This window comes from Hippopotamus amphibius, chromosome 8, assembly GCF_030028045.1.
Source record: "Hippopotamus amphibius kiboko isolate mHipAmp2 chromosome 8, mHipAmp2.hap2, whole genome shotgun sequence".
NCBI classification, from domain to species: domain Eukaryota; kingdom Metazoa; phylum Chordata; class Mammalia; order Artiodactyla; family Hippopotamidae; genus Hippopotamus; species Hippopotamus amphibius.
In genome coordinates this window covers 10,519,824-10,545,484 of record NC_080193.1, presented here as the reverse complement: position 1 = coordinate 10,545,484, position 25,661 = coordinate 10,519,824, and the positions used below count along the sequence as shown (strand labels likewise).

Genomic DNA, 25,661 nt, shown 5'->3' with positions numbered 1-25,661 from the left:
GTTTGTTTGTTTGCAAACTCCTGGAGTGCGGGAACTGAATCTTACCTTGATTCTTTACACATCTCCCAAATCTGACCACCCCTTCCTGCCTCCCCCACTATCAAGCTAGTGCAAGCCACCACCCTCTCTCACCTGTTCCACCCGACAGCACCTGACCGTCTCCACGTTGCCACACCGCCATCCATCAGTGGACGTGCTGCAAAGCCGCCAATGCTCTTCATACAATGCAAACAACCAGATGCCTCGCCTCTACCACAAACCTGCTAATGGCTTCCCTTGACACTTAGGGAAAACCCCCAAAGCCTTGGACTCTCTGGGCCCTGCCTTCCTCTCCAGTTTCATTGCTATCACCCTCCCCCTTGCTCACCCCAGCCCCAGTTGTCTCTTTGCTTCTCTGTGGATGTGCCAAGTCATTCCCTCCTCGGAACTTTTTTTTTTGTGGCTGTGCGGCGTGGCATGCGGGGATCTTAGTTCCCTAACCAGGGATGGACCAGGGATTGAACCCACACCCCCTGCACTGGAAGCGCAGAGTCTTAGCCGCTGGACCACCAGGGAAGTCCCCCTCCTTGGGAGTTTTGAACTGTCTCCTCTCTGCCAGAACAGCACTTCCGCTGGATATATGCCTGGCTTGCTCCCTTACTTACTGTGATTTCTGCTTAAATATCCCCTCCTCAGAAAGGCCCTCCCTAATCACCATCTAAGATAGCACCCTTCATTAAGCCCTCCTCTCCTGCCCGCTTTTAATCTCTTCACAGCGCTAAACGCCACCCGTTGGTCACCATTAATTATCTGTGCATCTCTAGTTGTTCATTTGTTGCTAGGGATACATAGTTTGTTTTGTTCACCGCCATGTCCCTGGTACCTAATACAGCGCCTGGCAAACAACACATACTCAAGTGTTTGTGGAATGAATGGATGAATCTTTGTATCTCATGTACCTAACACAGTGCCTGGTTCTAGCAGGATTTGTTAAGCGAATGACCAAATTCACTAATTTAACAAATGAAACGGCATCTTGGCCTGTATCCAGGATAATCCAGGATCAGACATGAACATAATCTTGATTTGTTTTATTTACTCTAAGATCATAGGTGATGTAACCAAGTTCTTCACTCTTGCAGAAACTTAAGTCACTGACCGAGGTCTTACCCAAGAATATTTAGGGAATTTCAGAAAGCTCACCAAGAAGGGCACAACGGGGATTTAGAATACCCTTTAGCCCACTGCTTTCAAAAGCTCATGGGGGATTCAGATAAGGTACTTTATCTCCTGTGATTTATCCAGAATATACATTTGTTGTATATTCATTTGTATATAATCCTGCCCAACACTGATCATTCTGAGGGCGGGAACAGGTAAGACACCGACTGACCTCAGACTCCGAGAGTGGACACGGCAATGAGGCTTCAGGGCTGCTGCACCCCAGCCTGCCTCAGTATTTGTGCTTTAGGAACTCGGGTGGCTTTGATGTTGCAATTCAGCCCCTTAGAGTAGCTGGAGAACAATTTGCTGGAGAGCAAGAGGAAGTTCCCTTGTTCACTTTGGCCTCTGGGCAGTTGTTTTCCCCACCCATCCTATTTTTCTTAATTCCTTGCATATGGAATAATGTGTCTGCACATGCAGACAGTGCAGAGAAGGATGAACCCTCTGCAGGAGTGAAGTGTAGCCTATTAGCAATCTGTCCATCTATCCTTCTGTTGAGGCAAAGTGGTGACCAGACTTGCCCTGTTATCCTGCATGGATGGCATCAGGGCCAGAGACCAGAACAGGGAGACCCTGGAGGTTTCACACCAGACCCCTTCAAGTCTCCAGTATTCCTTTACTAAACAAGAGTGGGGGATGGGGCCTCATAAGGTGCACAGGGAAGGGAACTAGCTTAACTGCACATGCAGCCCTGTTTGAACACTGGGCTAGGCCTTTCATGTGATGGTGTCATCGGATGTTACCGAGAAGTTAGTTATGATACCTGTCTGCATTTTACGGACAAGGAAAACAAGGTTCAGAGAGGCTGATGACACTTGGCCAAGTTACCCAGATGATAAGTGGCAGAACTGGGGTTTGAGAGTCAAACCAGGCCTGTGTGACTTCCTAGCTGCATACTGACAGCAGGAATTTCTTTAACATCTAGAAGGGCAAGAAGGTGAGAGGGGGTACAAGAGCTGGAGGGGCAGCAAATGGGTCCTACCTGAGACATGAGCATCACCAGACCCCGCAAAGCCCAAGTTATGCGGATGCCACCTGGCTTCTCTTCTGTTCTGAGAACTGAACATTCTGGGGCTGCTTCCCCAGGGTCATCCTGGTCCCACTCCAGAGTATGGGGAGTGGGTGAAGCCCCCAGCAGTGTCCTTCCACGCCATTGTGGCTCCGGGGTTTGTAGTGGCAGTGTCATACGTAGCGTGCCTCCATCCTCCTTGGGTCTCGAGTTAACTTCCTTCATCTCTCTCGGCATCATTTCCAAAGTTGTACCCCCTGGACAGTGCACCCCGCCAGCATTTCTAGAGGTTGCGGCAGTTCCGGGTCATTTGGGAGCCTCCGGGCGTGTTAAGGGGCACTGCCGGCGCCACCAAGGTCTAGGCATCTTTGGGGCCCTTCGCCAAGCCCCTTCCCTCACGCTCCCGGCTCCGCGCCGCAGCGCACAACCCACCCCCCCCCCAGCCCCGCCCGCCGCCCGCCGCCGCCAGGGGCAGCCCGGAAGCGGGGCTCCTCGAGCGCGGGGCGGGGCAAGGGGCGGGGCGCGGCGGTACCTGGGCCGCCCGGGAGCCGGGGGTGGGCTCTTCGGGGACAGCCGGCGGCCCCCCCAGATTCGCACCGCCAGCCGCCGGGGAGCTCGGGGCTCCGGGCGCAGAGGCTGCGCTGTCACATGGGCGGCGGCGACGGGGCCGCATTTAAGCGGCCGGGGGACGGCGCCCGCCTCCAGCGCGTCCTCGGGCTCGGCTCCCGCCGGGCGCCCCGCTCTCTGCCCGCCGGGGGCCCGGCGCCGCGCCGCACCGCGCCGCCCCCGCCGGGCCATGCGAGCGCGGGCCCCGCCGCGATGAGCTCGCACATCGCCAAAAGCGAGTCCAAGACGTCGCTGCTGAAGGCGGCGGCGGCGGCGGGCGGGGGCAGCCGGGCTCCCCGCCACGGCCCTGCCCGGGAGCCAGTGCTGCCCAGCCGCCGGCTGCCCGGCCCCTGCCCGGGCACGCCGCTGCCGTCCGGGGACCCCAGTTCGCGGAGGCCCCTGTGCCGGCCGGCGCCGCGAGAGGAGGGCGCGCGGGGGAGCCGGCGCGGGCTCCCCCAGGCGCACTGCAGGCCCCGGGAGGCGCCGCCGGCCGCGGCGTCCCGACCTTCGCCGCCGTCGCCGCTGCCGCCGGCCCGCGGGCGGGATGGGGAGGAACGGGGGCTGTCCCCGGCGCTCGGCCTCCGGGGCTCGCTGCGAGCCCCGGGTCGCGGGGACTCCGCTCCAGCCGCCGCGTCCGAGGCAGACCCGTTCCTCCACCAGCTGCGCCCAATGCTCAGCTCCGCCTTCGGCCAGGTAAGGGCCGCGCCTCCCGCCCGCTCCCTGGAGAGGCGCTCGGGACCCTGCCACGGCTGCGCGCCCACAGCCCTCCTCCCGCTGCCCGCGGCCCCCCGGGTCACGCTCCTCTGGTTCTCCTGCCGCCTGGCGCCCCGGCCCGCTCGCCTCCTCCCCCGTGCCTGATTCAGCACCCTGTGCGCTGTCCACGCTCCGGGCCTCTTCCGGGCGAGGCACCGCCGCCTAGCCTCCCTCCACTTGCCAGAATGGGCCAGTCCTGGAAGAGAGCGACCTCCACAAACTGTCTGGAAATTTGCAGGGGTCAAGGAGGGGTGCTCTGAGCAGGTGGCGCCAAACCCACTCCTCCGGCCTCTGGCCAAGACGGCGATGAGCGACCAAGAGAGCAATGGGCGTGGAGTCTGGGGGTCAAGAGTGGAGACCTCGGGGTACACAGCCTTGCTTGGGGATGAGGGACCCTAGCCATTGCCTGTGGTGGCCCCGAAGACCTGGGAAAAGTTAGGAGAGCTAAAAATATGAGAAAAGAGAAATGTCTGGGCTGTACAGAGCTACGGCTCAAACTGGAACTTTGGGGTATTTTAAGGAGGTTGTCATCTAGGGATGCCATTAAGATGGTAGTGGGCAGTTGTCGAGTTGTGGGATGTGGAATAACACTCAGAGACCCCTAGTCTGAGTTAGTGTGTATTCTAGGGTCAGAAAGGTCACGAAGGGGTCATGAGTGGCTCGTTTTGTTTCTTTTCTCTCAAGAGCCCCAAGCAGCTGGACATCTGCCCTTTGAAAATGGCCCCGTAGTCATAATCCAGGTCTACAGTTTGGGGCTGTGTTGCTGGGGAGAGAGGCTCAGCAGAAAGGAACCTGTGAACTCCTGAGCAAAGCCAGAATTTCCTCTGAGTCCATAATTAAGTCAAACTCGTTGGCACAGCATGGACACAGTTCTGCGGCAGCCGAGGAGGGGTGGAATGCAGAGGTCTGATCAGAGTGTTTGCATGGTGTGTGGGGGAAGGGGGGGGGGGCCTGTGCGTTTCTGTGCTAGGGTGTAGTGTAAAGAAGCCGTTTCAAGCTCCTGGCTTGCCATGCTGGATCAGAACTCCAAAGAGGCCGTGTGTGTTTTGCTTCAGATCTGCACATTCCTTTTCAAAATACTACTCTGCAGCGGCCGATGCCAGTGGAGGTCTGACATGAAGGCAGCTGCATATAGACTCGGGTTGCAGGGGGCTGCTGTGGTGGCGTGATAGGGCAGCAGTGTGGCTTTGTTCCTGCCGGGAGCCCTTGTTAGCTGAGTTAACTGGAAACAGTTCTCCAGAGTAGAGATTCGGATGCAGAGCTGTGGGAGTTAGTGCGACGATGTGTTGAGGAGTTGACTGCAGTGGCTTCTGTATTAGTGAGAGGGTGTCAGGTGTTAGGGCAAGAGTGGTCTGGGTCGTGAAAGGGATACTGTGTCATTGAATCGGTGACAATTATTCATCCATTTATCAAATGTTTTTTGATCATCTACTTTGCCCAGGCACTTGCTGGGCACTACAGAGACGAAAGTGGACAGGATAGCCAGGGTTTGGGCTATTTTGGAGCTTACAGTCTAGCAATTTGGAAGGGTAGGTCATTGGCCCAGAATCACACACTTTCTGGTTATGTAGTTTGGTGGTGATCTGACTTCATTCCTGGAAAAAGAGACCTTTCTTTCCAGTCTTGCAGAATTTGCCTGCCTGGGCCTTTTGTGAGCTCAGAGCATTTCATCTCACATGCTTTTCTGGCTTCTTCTACTTTCTCAGCCATAAAATAAAGTCTATTCTCCAGCCCAGTGTTCTGAAATGTCACCAGGGTCACCTGAGTCAGAAAGAGCTGGAAGGTCCCATCAAATATTTACTGCCTCCCTCTGGAAGCTCTTTCCTTTGGAGCTGCAGACTTTCTCTTTAAAGCTCAGCCCATCCAGTCTGGGCTTCCTGCTGACAGCTCGAAGGCATCTGCTCCAACAACAGCAACAACAACAAAATCCGGCCTGGGACTTTGTGTCCGAATCTCCAGTCTCCTACGAGAATTAGTCTTTCCGTTCCTTCTCTTTGCATTGAGACTTCTGTCCTTAGAGACAGGATCAGGATCAAGAGAAGGGCAATGAGGTTCTGAATATAGAAACTTTCAGATAGGATCTGCTTTGGGCAAAATATAGCCCTGGGGAAGTATATTTTTCATGTCTGCCAAGTTCCATTTTCCTTTGAAATCTTTGGTGAATCATTTAACCTCAGTAAGCCTATATTTCTTTATCTTCAAAATGGGGATAATTGCAGTATTTTGGTGGGTTTTGGGGGAAATTAAAGGGCATATGGAGATATGTACAGCGCTTGGCCCAGTGCGTGGCCCAGAGCAAGGGTCTGTGGATGTTAGTTATTGTTATTGTTGTTGTTGTAATTGTTGATTAACTGCCAAGGGCTGGATCAGAACTTCTTTCCATTTGTAATAGAGTCAGAGAGGGCAGGAGCCAAAGTGACACTGAAGGTACCAAAACAGACTCCTTTTTTAGGGGGAACAGGAATTAGGGTTTTTCCACTGACCTCACAGAGCATCCTTACTGCCTGCAAGGAGACAGTGTGGTTTTGAGGCTAAGGCGTGGAATGGTGGCTTGGGAGACAGAGCTGTAGGTTTCAGTCCCAGCAATGTCACTTCCTATTGCTGTGACCTTGGGCCTATTATTTTTTTCTCTCTGGTCTGGGTTTCTTTATCCAGAAATGAGATTAACAAAAAGCTACCTTGCAGAGCTCTTATGAGGGTTATACAAGACTAAGGATGTCAAATGGCCTGGCTCAGAGTGGGTGCTAGAAAAGGGCGCAGGCTTCATTAATACTGTTATTATTATTATTATTAATAAAGTAATTGTGAGAATGAGGGCCTGTGTAAGGTAATTTGAAAGCTGTCTCTGAGACAAGTGAGGAAAGTCATTAAAGGAAGGAGCTGAATGACAAAGGACCTTCCCCAGTGCCCTCTTTGTGGCTAGCTAAGGACAAGCTACCCAGCTGCCTAGAGAGAAGATGTGGTATCAGAAATTAACTCAGAACAGGCAACTCTTAGCATTGGGTCTTGGAAAATGTTTTAAGAATAGTTCTTCTGTTCCTTACTAAGTTTGGGAAGAAACACCTCTTGTAGAGGAGGCAGATGTGAATAAAACTCATAGCTTCATCCCATCCTTCCCCTTTCTCTAACTATAGAGACACCTCTTCTGATTTGAGTAGGCTAGCCCACTTCCCAAACTGCTTTGTGTGTAACAAGATCAAGGTACTTAATATGTGAATGAATGAATAACTGGTATCTCCAGCCTCTGGACTTCAGAGTTTCTTAGTTCCTGTAGTTTAGATGAGGGAGAGAGACCATGATGGTTTGGGTCCTAACAGATTCAAGTGCACTAAGCCTGTGTGCCTACGATGACAACTTGGGTATATTACTTACTCCTGCCCGGCCAAGTGGCTCCCTGCTGCTCTGTGAGAGGGCTAGGAGCCCCTGGGGCCTGGGGAAGGGGAAGAGAAATCGGTTTGTGATTAACATTAATCACAGATGATAGGAGTGACTTGGTGTCAGTTCAGAGGTTTTGCAGAAGCAACACTGGCACTTGTGAGCTCTATTTAGAGCCCAGTAAACAATGGACAAAGTGTCCTCTCATTATCTTCATAGCAACCTGTGAAACTTAGCATTATCTTCCCCCATTTTAGAGATGAGGAAACTGGCTCAAGAGAGGGGAAGTGGCTTATCCAAAGGTCACAGAGTAAGTAAACGGCAGGACTGTGATGTAGTGTGTCTCTCTCCAAACAACCTGCCAGTGCTGCACCATGCCGGCTGGTGGAAAGTCACAGAAGCGTGTTTCCTGTTTGTCAGAAGCATCCACAAAGCACCTCTCAGGTTACGACCCAGCTTTCCCCAAGTGTCTTAACACTGGGCTGCCATCCAAGTTCAAATGCTGCTGATAGGACTGATCAGGGCCCAAAGCCAGCCTCCCTCCTAATCAGGAATAATCAGCAACGGGTTTATCCTTCTTATCCCTCTGATCCTATTATTCCATTCCAGAACTCTAAGTGTGGCTTCTGGAGGCCCAGGGGCTGCTGCCACAGTGCCTAGGGATGGGGAGGCAGGGCTCCTTAGGGAAGCCCCCACCATTCAGCCCTTTGTAAAATTTTCTGCTGAAGGTCAAGCCATCTGCCTCCTTAAGATCAGTAGTTATTCCCATCATGCAGAACCACCACCACCCCATCTGTCCAATGTAAAATAGCTTAAGCAAGCGCTGAGTTTGGATCCCTCGCTGCCCTTAAGCCTCAAGCTAGTGTCAGCACCCTCTCTGCTAAAGAAGGATGGGATTTCTTCAAAGTGCATGGACTTTTCCATAGGGGCCTGGTTTTGCTGTCTCTTATCTCCTGTTTCCAAGGACGGAGGCATATCCCAAGGTTGACAAATGGGTGCTATGCTCTGGACTGGCCTGCAGGGGGCAGGAGTCACCAGGTCTGACCTTGTGGGCACCCTGCTGAGTGAATGGAGGCCCTGCTGGGTCCTTTAGACCAACGCCAGCAGACAGGGGAAGGGACACCTTCTAGGTGCCTGCCACTGTGCCAAGCCCTTTGCCATGTATTAGCTCATTAACTCCTCACAGGCATCCTGTGAGGGAAGGGTTATTAGAGTACCCATTTTATAAATAAAGAAACTGAGGCTTAGAAAGATCAACGAGTCCTCAAGGTCATATGGTTGGTAGGCAGCAGGACAAGATTTGAACCCAGGTCTGTCCGACTCTGCATGCTGAGCTCTTTACCTCTAGATCAGTGGTTCTCAACACTGGCTGCAGGTTAGAATTAGGAGTATTAAACACCACCAATGTCCGGGGCTCACCTATACCTATTCCATCAGCATCTCTGGGGGAGGTCCCTGCAGATTCTCATCTGCAGCCAGCACTGAGAACCCCTGCTTCAATTCACACTGTGCTGCCTTTTCATGTATCTACCCACTTAGTTCATACGAATTGGGTTTGTACCTGGAGCCTAACTCATCTCCCCTCTGGGGTCCGAGGTGAGCCCTAGCTTTTCAAAAGAGTCTGCAGATGGTCAGTGTTCTAGATTTTTGTCTACAAGTCTTTCCTGATCCCTGCCCCTGCCCCCCCATCCCTCTGTCTCACATTCTGAGTTTTTGTATTTCCCCTTCATAGTATTTACCTGAACTGTGATTAAGTATGTTGATAGCTCTTTAATGCCTCCTGCCCACCTGCTAGAATGTAAGCCCCCTGAAAGCAGGGACCATGTGTATCTTGTCCCCACAGTGTTGCCAGAGCCAAGCACATGGAACAAATGGTACTTCCTTCTGCCATTTTCATCATTCCTTATCCAGTACCTGTCCTGTGCCACGCACTTTCCCCACGCACCCCTTATAACCAGGCGAGGGAGCTGAGCCCTGCCCTGTGATCACTCAGAAGCAGGACTCAACCCCAGAGCCTTCCCATTCATCTGAGTTCATTGATCTTCCCACGACCCTGCCTTCACACTCTACCCGAGGTCTTTGAAGAAGGCGTTTTTTGTTGGCCCTTCCCACACCAGCTCCCCAGCAGCATCTTCACCCCCTTTCCTGCCCTTCAGGTGTCAATAGCACACCCCCCCCCATGCTCCTCCTTCTGTCCTCAGGGGGTGCCCCTGCTCCTCCATACCCCCCTCTGGACGCCGAAACCGGGCTGCTGAACGACTCCCCTGGTTACCCTGTTCCACTGCCGTCAGCAGCGCGGTCGCCAAGAGCTAACCAGCGACCTCCCTCCCCAGATCCCTGGGAGCGGGCCTTTGGCACCTTCTGGGCAGTGTCCCCACCCATCTCTCCCTAGCGGGAGCTCTGACCGACCACCCAAAACTAGGCAAAAATTCCTGCCAGAAGAGCCTCTCTGGACTGAAACTCTTTCAGCTGCGCGTGTAAAGGGTTTTGTTTCAGGGTCCGGGAAGAGCTCGGCTTCCCAGCCTCTCTCTGGTGCCCCCTGCTGGGAAAAGCTGGGTGCAGGGAAACGGGGACGCGTCCTCTCCCGGGTCATCTGGCTTGGGCTGTAGGTCGCAAAGGGGACATCTGAAGCTTGAGACGAATTCACACGAATTCACATCAAAGCTGGAACCTGGAGGGACGAGGACGTGCCAGTTACCTAAAAAGTTCCACTCGTGGGACCTTGAAGCCCGCTTTGCACAGGGCGGCCCCTCTGCTCTGCACCCCAAGGAAGCCGGCGGAAGATCCTCTGTGAGGATGGGGCAGAGGACCAGGAGAAGGTTTGTGGTCCTCGCTCGCTCATGCCCGCTGCGCCGGCGCCGTCTACATCACGACGTCCTCGGGGCCAGCTCTTGATATCCTTTGGGTCGGAGAGACCGCACACAGTGAAGGGAGCAGAAGGAGCTGCTGTCGGCTCAGCTGTGCTTTCAACAGCCCTGGAGCCTCATCCCATTTCAATGAGGAGGCAAGTGTGAAAAATGGAGCGTGATGGAGAGTCGTCACAAGATCTCCCAGGGCCTCAACTGGAGCCGCCTGCTCTCAATCCAGCTGCGATTGCCGGGGGCGATTAAGACGCGTTTGTCCCTGGGCGCCTGTGTGTATGTGTGTGTATGGGTGTGTGTGTGTGTACGCACCCATAAGGTTGGGAGCTGGGAGGCACCCTGGCTTTGGGGGCCCAAACTAGCCTGCTTCCCCTTCTGGGTCTGCTGGCCTAATTCCCAGCTGCAGCTGCCATTCTGGGCTCCCCTCCCCGAGGCAATCTCCCTGCAGATTTGACAGCAGGAGAGGAGGGGCCGAGGCAAGAGGAATGAAGCGGGGCGAGGACTCAGCTGTAATCTGATGTAGATGATCCGGCAGCCTTCAGCTCGGCTGCCCTCAGCTCTCCGGGCGATTTTCTCTGTGTCTGCACTCTCCCCTCCTGCCTTCATCTCCTTAAGAAAGTGTCCAGAAAGTTAAACCCACACACAGGAACACACACACAATCCACCAAAAAGAAAAAAAAAAAAAAATCATGGAGCAGGAGCGGGCAGACGAGTGAGAGAGCACGCGCGCACGAGAGAGGGCTCAGATCGGTCTTGGAGGAAGAACCGCGCAGGCAGAGGGAGGCTGGGGTTGGCGGGGACCGGGACTAAGGTCTCTCAGCCCCCAGGAGCCTCCTTCATGGACCCGGGGATCCTGAGAAGGGCTGCCTCAGCTTAGGATGGGCAACTGTGTCAAGTCTCCACTGAGAAATCTCTCAAGGAAGGTATGTTTCTGGAGTTCCTAAGACCTGGGGCCGGGGAGTGGGGCCATCTTACCATCTGGCCCAGAGGCTGGGGGCAGAGAGGGTGGGCCTCTGAAGCTTGCTATCCTTCCCATGGGTTCTGTCTAGAGCTGCTTCCCTGTTCCTACCTCCAGATTCCCTCCTATCATAGTTTTCTATGCCCCAGGCTCTGAGCTGAAGTTGGGACTTAGAGATGCATGGGGGGCTGTGTTTGGAAATTTGCATAAGATTTAGGAAAGAAACCACATAGCTCCGTGAAAAGCGTGGATCCTTAGGATGTGAGTGGACAGACCCCCTCGGAGCTAACAGGATCAGAAGAGGGTTGAGCTGGGCTTTGACCCTGCTGCTGCTGGTTCCTTCCCGGCAGTAGGATGGGGGCTCATTCATCTCCTTTGAGGGTCTCTGAACCTCTCTGTTGGTCTCTAAGCCTTCAGAGTTGTGGGTTTTGACATAAATCCTGTTGCTACTTGAGAGGAACCAAGCTGGGTGTTCCCTTCTACCCTTGATAATTCTTGAGTCACAACTAGGACCAGACTGGTCCGGGTCCCCAAGGTTGTTTCCATTGAGAAATAGACTGTGTAGCAAAGGCATCTGTAAGTTGCTCTCTGTAGTGGATGTATTGCTTATACATCGGGATAATATCCTTTTACAAGAATCCTGTTGGAAAGCAAATAATCACCTCCAAAGCATCTTTCCTGCAAGCCTGGGCTTACATCTGTAGGGGCTTGCTGTAAGTGGGCTCTGCCTGTATTTCTAGCCCTCTGTATTCAGGCCATAGAAGAAACTCTTGATTTTATTTAAAGGAAGAAGAAATGTGAGGGATGTTTTCCTCCATTGCTTTCATTTTCCAGACAAGGAACTTGACTGCTACTCAGGTTAAGTGACTTACCCAAGGCCTCAGGTTCGCTAATGGCTCCTCTGCCTCCAACCCCATCCTACCTCCTCTGTTAGTTTGACAGCCTCTCAATTTAGGACATTTCAGGCTTTTCTGCCCATCGTGTTCCTCATTTAGCTAAGCTGCTCTCATCAAATTCCTTTTAATCTTTGCTGTTCTTGGATCCTTCTGAGGGTTGACTGTTTCTTCTGTACACCCCCCCCCCCCGCCCCATCATCTGTCATGCTAAAGGAAAGTCTTTTGCATCAGAAGTGGCCTCCACACTGTTGCAGAGGCACAGAAATGGGTCTGAATTAGTTTAGAGAACCACAGGGTGAAGGCTCTTTCCCCGGGTTCTGTCCAGAGTTTATAGAGCTGAACTCAAGAACAAGAATTGTCCTTCTGTCCTACCCCACCCGCCTTCCCTTAAATAGCGGAGTACCTGAGAGTCAGACTTCTCAGGTCTCCTCTTTCTAGCCATGTGAACTTGGATAAGTTACTTGACCCCTCTGGGTCTCAGTTCCCTTGTTCATCAAGTGGAAATACTAACATCTACCTCCAAAGGTGATTTTGGGGGCTAAAGAAAGTGCTAGGAACACTGCCTAGAATATAGTACTCAGTAAATTTTAGCTAGTGTTATTAGAATCATAATCATAATTTTTCCACTCTGGGTTTTCTGAGATGGGGGATGGAAGGAAAAAAGGGAAATAGGAGAAGTTTTGAGTCCATTGGAGTAAGGCAAAAGATCATAAAACGTATTACATTCAATTTCATGAGGTTTTTTTTATAATAGTAATCAATTGCTTTTTTTTTTTAATATCTGCAAGATCTCCAACATCTGTTATCTCTTTTGCTCTTTTCCACCAAGTAGTTCTCTTGGCTATTTTCTAGAGAAAGGAGCTGGACTCAGAGATAAGAGCATTCCTAAGATCCCACAGCTGACTGGGAGCAGAGCTGAGATGTAAACTCTGGTCTGTGTGAATCCAAACCTGGTATTTTGTTTTTATTTTTGCCTCTGTGAGAGTCTGCCTCTCTCTTTTTCCTGCTGTCAGGGATGTTATTCACAGATGCACCAACCTAAACTTACAGGTCATCTTAATCCAGATTCGCGCCCACTGGGCAATGATCTTGCCCACCTCACCAAGTGCTTCCTCACTCAACTTCTCCTTGAATACCTTCAGTGAGAGGGAGCACACGGTTGGCCAGCTTGTGTTGTTAGAAAGCTGTTAGGTCATGAAGCGTGCTGGCCCTTCCTGTTGCCCTGCCACACTCAGGAGACATCCTCTTAGCGCCAGGGAACATTGTCAGCCCGTGGGCCGCTACCCACTTGGCTTCCTAAGTGGTAGCCGGGAATTGGTAATGGAGAGAGGCGACCTCCTCCAGGCTCTGAGCAGGGCAGGACCAGGCTGTCAGGTACCGTCACTGGCCAGGGAAGAACAGCAGCCTCCCGGGGCAACTTGGTGCCAAGCAGGGTTAAGATCAAGAGACGCAGTGGAAATTCCCCAGCCGTCACTGGTTCCTCCTTCGTGGGAGCAAATTTTTCTCCGTCCTTCTCACTTCTTTCCTGATTGGCAAATATTCTCCCACTTCTTCAGCAGCCAGAAGTAAATGCCTTCTGGCGCCCAGCATCTCTGGAGTTGCATCATCACCCTCATTGTCACCATCATAGTCATCACCATGGCAACTCCACATATTCGGCTCATACCACGCTCTAGGCACTGTGCAGTAGCTCATTTATCTCTCACAGAATCCTGTGAGCTGCCCTGATCACACCCATTGGACAGAGAAGGAAACCAGAGCCCAGAGAGGTCAAGGGACCTGCCCAAGGTCACATAGCAAGCAAGCGGCAGAGCCAGAATTTGTCCCCAAGACTGTTTGAGTCCAAAGCCAGTTATACTAAAGCTCCTCTCGGAGTTCTGTGCCGCCTGCTGCCTCCTCCTCCTGGGTGTGCTCATCCGAGCCAAGTGAGTGAGAGTCAGCCAGAAACGAAAAGGCTGATTCTCTACAAACATCTTCTGAGATTGTTTCCTGGGGTTAAGTCACGGTCGACTCCTGGGCTCCCTCTGTCGGGAAGGTCTAGCCAGGTCCCCAAAGCCTGCATGAGTGTAGCTGAGGCTCTGAACCTCTTTTGGTCATCAAACCAGAATGGACCCTGGTCATGTCTGACACCCCTCAAGTTCTGAGATTACCTAGGGTGAGCTTTTCTGTCCTCACCGGACTTGGGCCTTGGACCGAGGTCCTGCACCTCGGGTCTGAGTTGCTGCTTGCCCTTTGAGGAACCAGAGTATTGCTCCTTCCTCTATAGGCCTGGAAGAGGCTTAGGAAGTTGGAAGAGAGTCTAGACTGTAGCCCTGCCGTGTAGGGCTTCGGGGAGAAGGAGCGTGAGGACAGGGTGAGATGGGGGAGGTTGCTCTGCTTGTCCGTCTAGGAGGACAGGCTACCCCTTAGGTCTTAGGGTCTTCTCCTGGGCATGACCTTCTTTGAGCTGGAGGAAACTGGCAGGAAGAGGGAGCGGCAGAATGCCCGGGTAGGGCATTCAGGTCTGGGGTTCTTGGACAAGACAGCCTTCTAAGTTTCTATCGCTCTCTCTTCCCATGAAAGGTTTGGCTCCAAATCCGCACTCTGGGGGGAGGTATCCAAGCTCAGGACTGAAGGCAGACTGCCCTGACCTGATTTCTGGGGGGACACTGGGGTGGAAGAGAATGTTGTGTCTGGACACTGCTGTTGTCCTAAGGGGACGGTCTGTGGGCAGTGGTGACTTTTTATAGCTGCATGGGAACCATCAGGGAGGAGGATGGTTTGGCTGGGGCCTGGGAGCACAGCTATATTCGGTCAGTAGAGAGGGCCCCTGCCTCAGTCTCTAGAGGTCCTGCGGTCTGGGCCGGGCAGGGAGCCAGTGAAGGCGGGAGGGACGAGGAACATTGCTGGTGGTAGAGAGCGTCTCGTCTCGAGGCCACAAACTGGGTGGCACATCTGACGCACAGATGTGCTTTGTTTAGCCCACCTGGTGCTTTAAATCAGGAGGTCTGGCAGCACTGGGCTGGGGTTACATAATGCTGTCCCTTCAAAGGGGATGCAGCCTCCATTTTGCCCCAGGCCCTGCCTCTCACACCTGCCTGCTTCATTTCTGTTCACTGTGGCACCGATGTGTGCAACCTCCCCTGCTTTTTGTGTCACCAGCTCTGATGGTCCTCACTGCCTTCCAGTGGGTTCCGGTGGGGGTAGGTCAGAGGTCAGTTGGGGAGCTTAGCCCCAGGGATTTCGCTGGGACTTTGGGAGCATCCTGGGAAAGGACGTTATTCCCTGAATGAACAGAAGCCTCCCTCTGCCTGCTTCTCTCTCTCTGAGCTTCTGCATGCACACGAGTGTGTGGTTCTGTGCACGTGTGTGTGTGTGTGTGTGTGTGTGTCTGTCTGTACATGTACCACACAGTGGGTATCACACCCAGCTCTCCCTGGAGCATCCGTTTCAGCTAAGGATTGGGGACTCCATCTGTTGGACCAGTTTGCCACCTGCCCCCACACCTCCTGAGGGCTCTCTGCACCCTGCTGTTTGCCTCTCAAAGTCTTCTCTTGAGAAGGACCCCTTCTAGGACCAGGAGCCAGGCTGGGGCCAGGAGGACCCAATTGGGCAGAGCAGTGACGCCCCGCCTCTCTTTTGTATCTGCTTGGTGCTGGCTGAAGATGCGCCATGAGGAGACCAGCTACACGGTGGTGCAGACAGGCGAGGAGCGGCTGGCTGCCAGCGGCGAGCTCCCGGGACCGCTCCTGATGCTGGCCCAGAACTGCGCTGTCATGCACAACCTGCTGGGCCCAGCCTGCATTTTCCTGCGTAAGGGCTTCGCGGAGAACAGGCAGCCTGTACGTAAGTTGGCCCCGGTGGAGCCGCGCTCGACTTGGCTTCACAGGGCGTGAGGAAGGAGGTGCTGGGAAGAAGAGGGGGCTCTGTACGCAGTGATGCGCGTCCCCAACGGACACACCTCAAACCCTCAGCTGGTGAATCTGACCCCCAAAGTTTCCCACTCATGACTGCAAAGCCCTGGTGAGTCAGCATCCACCAGCAAGAAATAATAATAGCAGCTAATATTGTTTGGTGTTTTTTTGTTTTTTTGAGCACTTACTATGAGCCAGGTACTGTGCTAAGTGCATTGGCACATTGCCTCCCTTAAGCCTCAGAACAACTCCAAGAGGTAGGTACTATTATCCTCCCCATTTTACAGATGAGGACACTGAGTTGGAGAAATAACATACTCAAGGTAACAGCTGGTGGGTGATAGAGGTAGGATTCAGACTCAGGGAGTCTGACTCAGGGGCGCCTGTGCTTTGAACAACAGTATTGAATACACGGCACTGTGCAGTAGAACTTTCTATGATGATGGAAACATTCTCCAATCTGTGCTGCCCTCCCTCTACAGGAGCCACTAGTGATATGTGGCTACTGAGCCCTTGAAATGCGGCTAGTGCAACTGAGGAAGTGGATTATTATTAATTTTCTTTTGAGTCCAATTCCAATTTAAATAGTCACATGTGGCCACTGCTTTGGATGGCCTCCCATAGTATCTGAGCAGTCACAAAGAGGAGGGTATCACTGATGATGTTACAGATTCAAACATTGGTAGGTTTATTGAGTGGCACCTGCTAAACACTTTACACATCTTGCCTCACAGATGCCCACGAAGGCCCAGTAAGGTGGGTACTGGTATTAACCCATTTTATAGATGAGGAGACTGCGGCACACACAGTTGAAGTGACCTGCCCAAGGTCCTACATCTAGGAAACAGCAGATCTGGGCTTTGCCCTTCGGTCCATCTGACTCTAGAGGCCAGGCTTGTCCCTCCACTGCGTAAGTTGGGGAGCGAGGGGTGTGGTGGGCTCCATTCCCACCTAACCCCCCTGCCCCGAATCGGTGCTCATAGTTTCCCTGCCACAATCGGTCGGCATCCCCGGCTCTACTACACATCCCCCCACCGCTCTGCCCTGGGGATTGAGGAGATGATTCAGGGACCAGCCACCAGGACTCAGCCGGACCAGCTCTGGCCATGGGCACACTGCCAAGGGATATGTGGCTTTTCTGCTCCTGATTTACAAGAAGTAGTGAGGGGGGCTGCAGAGCTGGGTCCTGGAGATGTGAGAGGCTGTTTGAGGCCTGCAGGGTGCGAAAGGACTTGTCACTTGTCCCAGTGAGTGTACTTTGCATATGTGTGTACACACATATACTCGCTGACAATTTCACTTACTGGGGGTACCAGGCATTGTAAAAAACCTCCTTTTTGGGTGCCCAAGATCGCAGTCTGACTAGGAATAGCTAGTGGGTGATAGAGGTAGGATTAGATAGATATTAGAGGGAGTGACAACCCCTCCCTGTGCACAGTGACAAACTTTTTAAGTGGAAGTCCTTACAATCATCTCACAGAGACATGAATCCTACCCTCAGCTAGAAATGCCTCCGGCAGGACCTGATAGCCTGCAGCCTACTCCCTCCAAGCTCACATACACTCTTGTCACTGTCCTGCCATGTACAGCCACTTCTAAGGACCGGGTCCTTCCTGTGCAGCTGGTGGCCTCACAAAATGTTGCTCAGCAGCCCCTTTCTAGAAGATTCTCAGAAATTCCAGCACTGGGGTCTCTTATCCTGGGGCCAGTTTGGAGCGGGTGGGCAGCAGCCTCTCACCCGCCCTGGCCCTGTTGGCTAGAACAGCCCGTGTGCACAGCTGAGATGCCTCACGCTCGCTGTGGCACGCCTGCGTGTCTGTGTTCGTGATCTGTGATCGGTGTGCACTTCCTCGGGGCGGGCACAGCCTGCCCTGTGCTCTCCCTGCCCAAAGGCAGAGAGCTGTGACGTGGGGAGGATGAGCCCTGTGGACCAGTTTTGGAGCCTGCTAAGCACGCCCAGCTGGGCACTGCATCCATTTCATGCCAGTCTGTCTCCCTCCTGGGCAGGCCTGGGGTGACTGGCATCTCACCAGCTGGAGCCTGCCCCCTGCTTCCTCTGGGCCTGCTCTTTGGAGACTTCTCTGCCATCTGTTCGGAGGCCTGCCCCAGGGCTTCCTTGACTCCCCAAGGAGACCTGGGCACTGCTTGAGGCTGGAGACATGTGCTTTGGACCCTGGCAGCCGCCAGAGGCACTGGCAGTCCTCAGGGTCCTATGTTGTGTCCCGGGACAGGGCGAGGTCTAGGATGGGGGTCCAACTGGAGAAGGTGGGGCAGTGCCCAGGAAGCAGGGCACAGCCCTAACCCTGCCTCCACTCCCTCTGCGCCTCTTCGTCTTCCTCCCTCTTGGGTGCCTGTCTGGGCCCCCACTTTCTCTCCCTCCAGCCCCTCGCTTCTTCCATTGCCTTGCAGGCCTATTCTCCCCTGCTCTTCCTGGTTTCGTTGGGTAGAGCCCTCCTCTCTCTGTTGTGACCTCCCGCTAACCTGGTTTTATTTACAGATTTTGGCCTCCAGACCAGCTCTGTTCGCTGACACATTCTTGTGTCTGGAATAAGGGGCTGGGGGCTCAGAGGTTCTCGGCCCAGGCTGGATGGGGCTCCTGGGTCCCTGGACATCTCCCATGTCCGGACAGGTGGGGCTGCACCTTTTCCCCTGCAGGACATGGTCCAGGCGCGCCTCTGCTGCTGCCCCATCACCTCCCACCCAGTGCCTGCTGCCACCGGATGGCCCTCAGCTGGGCATTGTATGACTTCCGGGCTCCTGGCAGCTGCTAATAGGACATGTTCTTTTGTTGCAGGACAGATCACTGCGGCCAGAGGAGATCGAAGGTAAGAACTGGCACCTTAGGGGAGAGGGTTGCTCAGCCCGGGAAGATGAGGGGAGGGAGGTGGGTGGGAAGAGAGGCAGAGACACCTCGACCTCCTGCGAATGGGGCCTGGTGCAGAGCTGGGCATCCTCTGCAGAGCCAGCATTGGAGGAATGCACGGGAGTCAGCGGGCCCTCGGCCACCTCTGCCCTAGAGGCTCCGCGGGCCCCCACGTCCACATTCCTTTTCCCCAGAGCTCCGGGAGGCCTTCAGAGAGTTTGACAAGGACAAGGATGGCTACATCAACTGCCGGGACCTGGGCAACTGCATGCGCACCATGGGCTACATGCCCACCGAGATGGAGCTTATCGAGCTGTCTCAGCAGATCAACATGAACCGTGAGTCCCTCCTCCCTCCCTGGCCTCGCGCTTGCTGTCCTCTGCCTGGGTTCAAGTTCTGGGCCCACTTCTTCCCAGCTCTGTGACCTGGGGCAAACCGCTCACCTCTCTCACCTGACTCATTTAAAGCACGCATCTCCGTGACTTTTAGTATATTCAGAGGTGTGCAACCATCACCACAGTCAATTTTAGAATATTTTCATGGCCCCCAGAAGAAACTCTATACCACCTTGCCATCACCCCCAAGTCGTCCCCAGCCCTAGGCAACCACTAATCTACTTCCTGTCTAAGCAGATTTGCCTATTCTGGAAATTTCTTGTTTTTGTATTGAAGTATGCTTGATTTACAATATTATATGTTTCAGGCGTACAACAGAGTGACTCCAAATTTTTATAGATTATATTCTATTTGAAGTTATTATAAAATATTGGCTCTATTCCCTGTGCCGTATAATATATCCGTGTGGCTTATGTATTTTATACATAGTAATTGGCATCTCTTAATCCCCTAGCCCTGTCTTGCCCCTCCTCCCACTTCCCTCTCCCCACTGGTGACCACTAGTTTGTTTCTGTATCTGTGAGTCTGTTTCTCTTTTTTTGGACGTATTTAAAACAGCCCAATACCTGGCACACAGTAATAGGTGAACAGAGGTTGCTATTATTATGTTTCTCTCTGTCTTCAGTTGCGTTCTCCCGGGAGCAGACCTGGAGACAAGGGTTTGAGTGTAGTAGTTTACTCGGTAGGGGCAGGACAGCAGGTAGGGAGTAAGGAGTAGGGAGGTGAGAGGGCAAAAATGAGGGGCCAAGGCAGGAGGCGCTGGAGCAGCTGCCGCCGTGGGTGATGGAGCCTAGTTCTGCCTGGAGCTCAGGGAGGTGGTGCAGCAGGCCCACCGCGGAGTTGTCCCCAGCCCTTACCTCTTGGGCTTGGTTTTTATCCCCCATACTCAGTCGCTGGCTGAAAGTGCTGTGAGCAGACCCCGGGGGCAGGTCCCCTGTATTTGTCCCCACTGAGGGCTGGTTGGATGGTGAGTTCTATTTGCACAGTGAGGGAGAGGCAGGGGCAGGTGGGCCAGGTGCCCACGGCTTCTATTTCTCTCTCTGCTTTTCTGTGTGTGTCTATCTGTCCCCGGAAATTCTTTGCCTGTTTCTGTGACCTAACATTTCTTTCTCCCCTCTGTATCTACCCCGTCCATGTCCTGACGTGTTCCCTTAGCCACCCCCCGGCCACTCCCCTGAGCTGTTTTGTGCCAACCCTCCTGTTCATGGTCACCTCTGTGTCCTCATTTGGCCTTTGCTTATACCCTGGGCCTGCTGCTGGGCAGGTCAAGGAGGGTTGGCAGTTCCCTCGCTTGCTTAGCTGGAGATGGGCAGTGGTTAGATGGATGACCCAGCCTGTTTCTCTGTCCCTAGTGGGTGGCCATGTGGATTTTGATGACTTTGTGGAGTTAATGGGACCTAAACTCCTGGCGGAGACTGCAGATATGATTGGAGTAAAAGAACTGCGAGATGCCTTCCGAGAGGTGAGTGATGGGCAGTGGACAGGCAGGGGTGGAGAGCTTGTTAGAATTCCAACCCAGGATAGAAACCTGAGCTCTGGATCCCAGACCGGGGGAAGGAGCTTGGACAGAGAAGGGCTCCGGGGAAGGGGGGACAATGATGCTGGAGAAGGGGCTCAACCTCGGGGTCTGCTCTCGACTGTCTCCGTGTTGTAGCTACTTCTCCCTCCTTCCTGCCCTCTCTAGTTCGACACCAATGGTGATGGGGAGATAAGCACCAGTGAGCTGCGAGAGGCCATGAGGAAACTCCTGGGCCATCAGGTGGGACACCGAGACATAGAGGAAATTATCCGAGATGTGGACCTCAATGGGGATGGACGAGTGGACTTTGAAGGTAGGTGAAAGTGGTCTTGAGAGTGGAGGAGAAACCAAGGCAGGAGTGGGCATCCACAGAGCCTGCCACCTGTGTGTCCATCATGCAATCATCAGTCCACTCCAGCTTTCCATCCCTCTGCCCTTCCATCCTGCCACCCCTCTAATCTGCCTTCCATCCTTATACCCATCCATCCATTCATCCATCCATCCATCCATCCATCCATCCATCCATCCAACCATCTGTCTGTCTTTCCATTTCTATCTTTCCATCTGTTCATCCATCTATCTCTTGATCTGTCCAGGGGCCTATTTATCCACTCACCTATCTCTAAACAATTATCCATAGAACCATTTATCTATGGCCTTGTCTATCCATACATTCACCCACGCATTCATCCATGCATCTGTCTACCCATGTACCTCTCTCCATCTTTCCATGCATCTACACCTCTCAATAGTTGTTCATACATTTGTATAGCTCTACCCATCTGCCTGTGTTTCTACCTATACTTCCATTGATCTGTCCATCGGCCTGTACAGTCATTTTCCCATCTGTATCCATGTACTCATCCGTCCGTCCATCCATCCATCCATCCATCCTTGTGTCCATCTGCCCCCATCCATCTCTCTCCATCTATCTGTCCACCTACTCCTGCATCCATCCAAGTAGGTATTTTCTGAACACGCCATTCCTCAACCTGACACCCGGGCCCCCTAAGATCGCTCCACAGCTCACCCCTGTGGACGCATCTCCTACCATTCCTTCACTCACACTCCACCTTAGAGCCACGGGTGGTCCATGAACCTCCTAAGCTCTCATTTGAATACACGGTTCTTTTTGTCAGGATGCGTTTTGTCCTATCCTTCACTGGGCCTAAATTCCATTCATCCTTCAAGACCCAGCAGTGGGGCCACTTCCTCCAACACGGCTTTCCTCATTCCCCAGATTGAACTTCCTCTTTTCTGGGCGTTCACAGCACCTCGGGCTCAACCCTTATTCTTCCCACTGGCCCCTAAATGCTAGTTATACCTCCGCTCGACTCTGAACTTTTGGAGAAGAGGAACCCCACTTTCGTTATCTCTGTCATTCCCACAGAACTCAGTACCTGACACACAGTGAATGCTCAGTAAAAGTGTTTTTAAAATAATCAATGAAAATTATAATAGTGACCATCTGTAACTGTACATTTATATACTAGTCACTGTACTGAGTAGCTTTACATATATTATCTCGTTTAATTTTCACGATGACTCTAGGGGCTGCACTATTATTACCTCGTGTTACAGATGAGGAAACTGAGGCTCAGAGGGCAATATAACTTGCTAACTGCTAAGAGGCAGAGCTAGGTCATAAACTCAGGCCTGGAATCTCAGCCACTACATACATTACACTGTGCATGACACCGTCCGAGGCACCATGGGATACAGGAAAATAAAAACACAGCAAAAACGTGATTCTGCACTCCAGGAACTTGCATGAACAAGCAGAAAGGCAAGATAAACATGAGCTAGACAGAATATGTCCAGAACGCAAAGGCTGGGAGGCCTTTTCTGGGGAGTAGCTGGTCTTCAAGGTTGAGGAGAGTGTAGCGATGGAGAGAAGGCTTTGCTACCACCAGAGCTGAACATTTCAGGTCACCCTGTGTCCAGGTGGTGACCCCCATGGGTGGCAGCTCTTCCCTGAAAGCCTAGCATCCCCCATTCATTCTACCAGCATGTGTTGTGCACCTGTGGTGTGCAGAGACCTGATCCCTGCATTGAGGAGCTCAAGCTCAGCAAGGAAAACAGAAGCCAACAGTATAATCCATGCTGTTTGGGGGGAAGTACAGCAGGCTGTGGGGTACAGTGGGGGCACCTTTGCTGAGCTGGGGGGGGGGTTAGAGAAGGCTTCCTGGAGGAGGCTATAAGTAAGTAGAGCCCTAAGAGAAGAGTAGGAGCCAACAGGTGAAAAAGAAGGAAGGGGTATTTACCCAAAGGAATTGAAAACTTATGTCCACACAAAAACTTGCAAACAGATGTTTATAGCAGCTTTACTCATAATTGCCAAAACTTGGAAGCAACCAAGGTGTCCTTCAGTAGGTGAATGGATAAAAAAACTATGGTACATCCAGACAATGGAATATTATTCAGCGTTGAAAAGAAATGAGCTATCAAGTGATGAAAAGACATGGAAGAACCTTAAATGCATAGTAAGTGAAAAAAGCCAATCTGAAAAGGCTACATACTTTGTGATTCCAACGATATGACATTCTGGAAAAGGCAAAACTGTAGAGATGGTGAAAAGATCAGTGGTTGCCAGGGGTTGTGCGGGGAGGGAGGGATGAAGATGGGGAACACAGAGGATTTTTAGGACAGTAAAACTATTTTGTACAATAGTATAACAGGGATACATGTCTTTATACATTTGTCCAAACCCATAGAATGTCCAACACCAAGGGTGAATCCTAACGTAACCATGGACTTGGCTTAATGATGATGTCAGCGTAGCTTCCTTGACTGTAACCAACGTCCCACTCTGCCAGAGGATGTTGGTGATGGAAGAGGCGGTGTGTGTGTATAGAGGCAGGGGATGTATGGGAAACCTGTACTTTCTGCTGTTTTGCTGTGAACCTAACACTGCTCTAAAAAATAAAGTCTGGTTGAAAGAGAAGGGAGTGGGCAGGTTTCAGGAAAGCTGAGAAGTGAGGGGGAGGGGGAGGGGGAGTGTGTGGGTTCCACCTGAGGCTCTGACAAGGAGCTCTGTAGAGTCAGAGCTTAGCAGTTGGGGGTGAGTGGTGACAGGTGAGGCTGGGGTTGTCCATTGAGGCCAGAACACCGAGGCCTTGGGGTCGTGTCAGGATCCTGCACGTTGTCCAGCGGGGACCATAAGAGGTTTAAGAGGGGTCAGACGTGCAGATAGAAAGCTCCTGCTAGCTGCTGTGTGGGAGGTGGATTGGAAGATGCTGAATGGGGGACTTCCCTGGTGGTCCAGTCAGGGGTGAGGTTTCTGCGCTCCCACTGCAGGGGGCGCGGTTCGATTCCTGGTAGGGGAGCTAAGACCCGTGTGGAGCGGCCAAAAAAAAAAAAGATGCCGCATGGACACTGGGGACCGGCACCGGTCGGGAGCAGTGGCCATAGACAGGGGGCCGCTGACCTGAGGGAGGTTCGGAGGCGGCGTCCTGGGCCCTGACTGCTGCTTTCTCCCCACCCCCTCCCGTGCCGCCCCCCGCAGAGTTTGTCCGGATGATGTCCCGCTGAGGCCGCCAGGGCCTCTCCAGGACCGCCAAGCTCCACGGGCGGGGAGAAGAGGAGCCGGAGCTCGCCTCGCCGCCGCCGCCGCCGCCGCCGCCCAGAGCCCAGGATGTGCTGGCGGAGCGGGGCCTGCCTGCACCCCGGGGAGGCGCCCACCCCGGACCCCCACCCCTCCGCACTGTGAAAGACTCACGACTCCTGCAACTGGAAAGGGGGGCGCCCGCCGACGAGGAGGCCACCGTGCCAGGCCGGCAGAGGTCAGGCCGGGCGCCGAGGGCCGTGGACTCAGCCGCCGCTGGCTGGGGGGGGGGGGGGCCCATAACAGCATGTCTGTCCCCGCCCCGGGGCAGAGCCTCTCGCCGCCCTCCTTAGCTCTGTGCCCGTCCCAGCTCGCCTCAGCCCTGTTATCTCAGAACCAATAAAAACTATTTCCAAGAGAAAGGCAGCCGTGGGGGTCTTCGCTTCTCGCGCCTGGTCAGATGACGCACGCCCACAACTGGCTGAACCTCCCTGCGCTCGACTTGTATTGCGTTCCCATCAGGTACCCAGCCTCTTCCACGCTTATCTCAGAAGCCAGAACCCGGTACCTTTAACTGAAAGGGAGACTGGGGCATAGAGTGATGTAGCTGGATATGCCCCCCCACCCCAAAGTCAAGTTCTGTAAGGAAAGGAGCCTGGATATTGGTTGGGTAAGCATCTAGCAGGGTCGGCCTCACTTCCTGCCTCCCTGGAGCTTTCACACTGGTCGAGATAATCACATCCATGTGTGATTCCAAATGGTGATCCTGCTTTTAAGGAAAAATGCAGGAACCTTCGGAGTGGTAAGAATAAGGAGGCTTGGACTACTCCCTGGGGAGGTCAGGAGACGCTTTCCCGAGGAAGTGATAAGGCGGTTTTTGCCCTGGAGGAAATCCCAGTGTATGTGAGGAGACAAATATATTAGAATGGAATCAGCTGCCATCCTCTCTGCTGAGTGAGAAGCAGGGTGGTGTCGTAGTTAGGTCCTGGATTTACTTGCTGTGTGACTTTGGGCCAGTCATGTCTCCTCTCTGAACCTCAGTTTCCTCATATGCAATAAAGGGATAAGAGAGGATAGTAAAATCTGCAGTAAATGATCTCAGGGTATTGCACTGCCCACCTCCAGGGGCTGTGAAATTGTGCAAGGTGGCGTGATTAAACAGGATCCACTGTAATCATTGTAATTAATTTCTATAAGCCGAGGGCTGAAGGAGTCCAAAGGAGAAGTTTGTGGGTAGAACTTGCCCAGGATCTTTGACAGGTTTGCGGCATCATCGGACAGCAGGTGTGCGGGATGGACCCATGTTCTTCAAGCCAAAGGTTCTCAAACTTGAGCATTTTCATCAGAATCACCCGGAGGGTTTGTTAGCCCCACCCCCAGATCTGGGCCCCACCCAGTGATTCAGATTCAGTGGTTGGGGTGGGTTTTGTAAATTTGCATCTCTAACCAGTTTCAGGGGATGCTGATGCTCTCAGGACCTCAATTTGAATAACGCTGCTGTAAGTCCCAGACAAGTGAGAGGCAGGTGTGCTTCTACGTAGCGAAGCGGATGGAGGCTGTGGGCGGAAGGCTGGATGGGGAAGGTAGGTGGAGGGTCCCCTGCCGTTATGCCGGGGCTGAGGGAGGATCGGTGTTCTCAGAGCTGGCGGGGAAGGACTGTGGGCCACCCCCCATCCCCACCCCCGCCAGAGGCCTGGGTAATCCCCGCGTCCCTGAGATCAGGGGAGCTGGGAGCTCCAAATTCACTTGAGTAATCCAATTCTGAGACTAAGCCCTTGGCTCTGTG

At 53.2% G+C, this 25,661-nt stretch overlaps 1 protein-coding gene across 4 annotated transcripts; it reads left to right on the top strand.

Moving 5' to 3' along the window:
• The first annotated feature begins 2,860 nt into the window (after positions 1 to 2,860).
• Positions 2,861 to 23,933, top strand: CABP1 (calcium binding protein 1). 4 transcript variants are annotated; one of them, XM_057746122.1, is made up of 7 exons: positions 2,861 to 3,511; positions 15,306 to 15,482; positions 18,349 to 18,379; positions 18,612 to 18,755; positions 20,165 to 20,274; positions 20,497 to 20,644; positions 23,837 to 23,933. In XM_057746122.1, exons 1-7 carry the CDS (start codon positions 2,861 to 2,863, stop codon positions 23,860 to 23,862), a joined length of 1,287 nt encoding a protein of 428 aa, XP_057602105.1. In that variant the 3' UTR covers positions 23,863 to 23,933. The 4 variants fall into 4 exon arrangements, with proteins under 4 accessions (XP_057602105.1, XP_057602106.1, XP_057602107.1 ...); XM_057746124.1 differs by lacking the exon at positions 2,861 to 3,511 and adding an exon at positions 10,636 to 10,730; XM_057746123.1 differs by lacking the exon at positions 15,306 to 15,482.
• The last annotated feature ends 1,728 nt before the right edge of the window (positions 23,934 to 25,661 follow it).